Source organism: Camelina sativa, chromosome 6 (assembly GCF_000633955.1).
Source record: "Camelina sativa cultivar DH55 chromosome 6, Cs, whole genome shotgun sequence".
NCBI classification, from domain to species: domain Eukaryota; kingdom Viridiplantae; phylum Streptophyta; class Magnoliopsida; order Brassicales; family Brassicaceae; genus Camelina; species Camelina sativa.
Genome location: NC_025690.1, coordinates 20,264,973 through 20,268,982, shown reverse-complemented (window position 1 = coordinate 20,268,982; position 4,010 = coordinate 20,264,973). Strand labels below are relative to the sequence as shown.

Sequence of the window (4,010 nt, the reverse complement as noted above, 5' to 3'; positions counted from 1 at the left end):
ACTTACATTTCAAGAAACTCAGAGCTAGAGTGAAAATGGTGTTGAAGATAACAGTGAGACCAAACAAGGCACATAATGAGACCCAATACATGTAATCATCATAGTTCAGCCCTCTGCTTTCAAGTATGGTTCTCCCCAAGGTGACATTCGTAGGTTGCATCTACAAACATAACAAGAAAACCTAATTAAGTCTTGGAGAATGAAGAGGATATTGCATGGTTATAGAGAAACAAGTAAGAGAAGAGAGAATCACTTGCTGCCACCGCGGTGCAAGAAACTCGTTTACCGAGAGCCCAATCTCAGCGTAGCTTATAGGATTTACCCAAAATCCCCATTTCAGCCACCCCGGCATATCGGCTGCACCAACCATTGTCATATGTAAATGGAACTTTCGAACAAGATTGGAAAAAAAACAATGAAGAGAGTAGAACTCTTACTATAGGGGATGGCAAACCCGGCGAATACAAAGGTGAGTAACATGACAAAGCTACCAGCTGCCAATGAAGCAACTCCTGTCTGAAATATTGCAGCTATACACCGGAACATGGAAATCGATGTGAAGTGAACAGCAAAGAGTAGAATGAACTGTCGGAAGAACCTGAAACATCGATCAAAGATCATACATTACATTTTTCTGTCATTCTCAGGCTTGGATTGTGACTAGAACAGGGAACAAGCAAGAGAGGATTGCAAAATCTCACCGGTAAGCTTCAGGAGTGTATCCGATGACATAGTAAGTGAGGCAGGTCCAAACGAGAGATTCAATGAAGGATAGAGGGACTTTTAATACAGTTGCAGGGATTGAATAAGCCCAAGCTGGATAGAAACAAAGTTGCTTCTGCTTGTAGAACACGGAAAGGCGTTGAACAGTCATAGACAGCTCTGGAATACCATCAACCAGAAGAACAACAGTTGCAAAAAAGAGGCAACTCATGTAAGAATTCCCATGAATGATATCTATGTCCATACGTGTTCGAATAAACACAGTCATTGTGAGGATTGCGGATATAACAAGCTGTGCAACAAAAACAAGAAGGATCCTTCAGAAAAAGAAGACAAAAGGAGAGAGATATCTACAGAAAGAAAGAATGTAATTAACCTGAAATGTCTTGAAGAGGTAGACGAAATAGTTTCTCTTCATGAGAAGAAACTCTCTTGAGATGCATGCTTTGAACAGCTCCCACTTTGGAAGAGAATACACATTGAATGAAAGAGCATCTTTGTGAGTTTTTGATTTATCATATTGCTTAGAGAGGGTTTCCTCAATTTTTCTTCCAGTCTCTAAGTCCTTGAATCTCCTTGACAATGTGTATACTGAGACAAAGCTATGGGGTAAGTCATGGTGCAGCCAGTACTGTCCTTGGTCCTTCCTAGATATAACCTGCAAAGCAAAAACAAGTCAGGACCATGGGAAAGAAAATTTCAATGTCAAGGAACAGAGTTTTTGGATTTTTACCTCCTGGAGAAAGTCTGCAACACCTTTCCTTTCTGGACATTGAAATTCACATGCCTCGAAGAATTTTAATACCTCGTCGCGTGGACCTTGATACACAATTTTGCCTTCAGCCATCAGCACAATATCGTCAAAGAGGTCATATGATTCTGGAGCAGGTTGTAGAAGGGAAACAAACACAGTTGCGTTGGTAATGTGAGCTAGTTGCTGAAGAGACTTGACAATCTGAAATGCCGTGGAACTGTCTAAGCCGTTTGTTATTTCATCCATGAACAGAGCTTTGGTTGGACCAACCATCATCTCAGCTGTTAAACACTGATTTTTTTAGAATCCATGCCATACCAACTAAAAGATGACTTGTTTTGGAGGATTCTTGGCTATGAACTAACTAACCTGTGGTAAGACGCTTCTTTTGCCCTCCGGATATGCCTCTTTTCATCGCATTTCCAACCAATGTTTCTGCACAAATGTCAAGCCCGAGTATCTGAAAATTTCATATAAGACACAATTAAGATGCTAGTCTAGAGGACTAGAAATCTAAACAGTATCAGAGAAAAGAGCTATACCTTCATAATGTAATCTGTTTGGAGACTTCTTTTAATTCCTTTAACTGATATTGCCTGCACAGTGAGATTACAAACGAAATTAACACCAATAGCTCAAGTTCAAAGATCAGTTTCAACAGAAGCCTCAGGAGTGAACCTTCATGTAAGCATCTATTTCTGAGTCAGGAATGATTCCACCATCCTTTTCTCTTTTATTGACCTCCATCATGATATCTGTTTCAGAAGAGAAGATATGTTTTTTTCACGAAAACCGTTTAGAGATTGTTTCGAAAAGAGCCTGAAGATATCTACCTGTTCGGCTACCGACACCTTGACAACGAGCTGAGAAGTCGATTGTTTCCCTCACAGTCATCTCTGCAATGTGAAGATCATGTTGACTTATATACGCTGATGTTTTCTGAGGAACAACTTCGTACAGTCCGTGTCCATTGTAAGAGATTTCACCAGAAATCTATTGAAGATAAAGGAGACATGAGTTCACACATCTGCAGCAAAAGCATTCAAAAGAGAGGAACAAAGATCTGAAACCTTTAGATTCTTTTCCAAGTTTCCAGACAAGGCCTTAAGAAAAGTAGTTTTGCCACATCCAGGAGGACCAAGCAACAATGTTAACCTTGAGAAACAAGAAGAGACATTAGTTAAGTGCATTACACGATTCTTATCAAAAGAAAGCTCCTCCTGCAACTAACCTTCCCGGTTTAATGATGCCGCTAACATCATGAAGTAAGTTTATCTTGGCTTCACGTGTTCTTACACCACTCAGCTTCATCAAGTCCTGAAGAAAAAAAATATTAGAATGCGATTTTATCCCAGCCACTACAAAATTTAAACTCCACATTACATTCTTGAGTATACTCACTAAGAAAACACGCTTCAAGGAGTTCCATAAAGTTGGAAGTGCCTTCCCTTCAACGACTTCACATTCTGCTTCCACACCTAAATGCTCATACCTCACCTCTATGCTTGGAAACTCCACACCGACCCTGCAGGTTTCTTAAGCTCAAGAATCACACTTTCAAGAAGCAGATTCACAATCATATATATATATATATATTTCACCTGTCCATCCTTTTTCTGATTTTCATGAGCAGCTTGAGATTATCATTCTCAATGTGTTTGATGAGCTTCTCAATCATCAGATGACGTTCCATGGCTCCAAGCTTGGTGACATCAACGACCTTTTTCCCTTTCTCCGCAGCCACACCATGGTTGTCCACCAGAGATGATCGCAGCCGTTTAAAAGTGGGCAATCTCTGGATCTCACCCCATTGAAGAGCATGCTCTGCCTCATCATCAACACCATTTTCAAGCTCATTTCTTGAAGAACTGCTCCTGGAACAAGATCCGTTGCTTATTCCAATCTCTGCAAGCTCCATTCTCATTGACGTTTGCTCTGTTTCTCCACTTCAGCGAGCCCCTAAAGGCTAAAGTTCTATGGTGAGATGCTCACAAGTCAATTATGGGATAGATGCATTTGACTCGTTCTTCTTATGTACGTGTATAATATAAATATACGAATATGTAAAGTGTGTTTTTTAAAAATTGTTAGGTGGTGGAAGAAAGGATTGTAACATTCTAACTGTCAAAATTCAACACAACATAATTGTGTTGTTTTTGGGATCTTTTAAAGATTTCTATAACAACAATCAACAAATTCGATCTAAATTAAAATAAAGAAGAACTCGAGTTGTTAAAGTAGCAAATGACAGTAGAAATCAACCAATAAAGTAAAAATTATATTTAAAAAGTAGACTAACCGAGTAATTGCCTAATTAAACTTTGTGACTTAATGGAGAAAAATGATAATTACTACTATTATAATGTGTACCCACATTTTTTAATCAGCAGAAGCAACATAATTAAACAGGTACAAAGTAGATTACAATTCACACTTAAAGGTAAGTGAGATGTGACTGCGCGGATTAGTCTAATTAAGAAAGGTATATGATGTGTTTCTCTTGTAATTGTTATCAAATTCTAGTTTCCTTTGG

At 38.9% G+C, this 4,010-nt stretch overlaps 1 protein-coding gene across 1 annotated transcript in view; it reads right to left on the bottom strand.

Moving 5' to 3' along the window:
* LOC104792516 (ABC transporter G family member 33) overlaps nucleotides 1–3,506 on the bottom strand; it is an 8,681-nt gene extending 5,175 nt beyond the window's left edge. The window contains exons 1-14 of the mRNA XM_010518694.1: nucleotides 3,079–3,506; nucleotides 2,879–3,002; nucleotides 2,709–2,794; nucleotides 2,548–2,632; nucleotides 2,311–2,470; nucleotides 2,156–2,232; nucleotides 2,020–2,073; nucleotides 1,847–1,937; nucleotides 1,457–1,758; nucleotides 1,100–1,381; nucleotides 702–1,015; nucleotides 438–598; nucleotides 254–357; nucleotides 61–160 (exon numbers count right to left, since the gene is read on the bottom strand). Coding sequence (XP_010516996.1) covers nucleotides 61–160; nucleotides 254–357; nucleotides 438–598; nucleotides 702–1,015; nucleotides 1,100–1,381; nucleotides 1,457–1,758; nucleotides 1,847–1,937; nucleotides 2,020–2,073; nucleotides 2,156–2,232; nucleotides 2,311–2,470; nucleotides 2,548–2,632; nucleotides 2,709–2,794; nucleotides 2,879–3,002; nucleotides 3,079–3,401 — 2,263 coding nt within the window. The 5' untranslated portion in view covers nucleotides 3,402–3,506. The remainder of the gene's footprint in view (nucleotides 1–60; nucleotides 161–253; nucleotides 358–437; nucleotides 599–701; nucleotides 1,016–1,099; nucleotides 1,382–1,456; nucleotides 1,759–1,846; nucleotides 1,938–2,019; nucleotides 2,074–2,155; nucleotides 2,233–2,310; nucleotides 2,471–2,547; nucleotides 2,633–2,708; nucleotides 2,795–2,878; nucleotides 3,003–3,078) is intronic.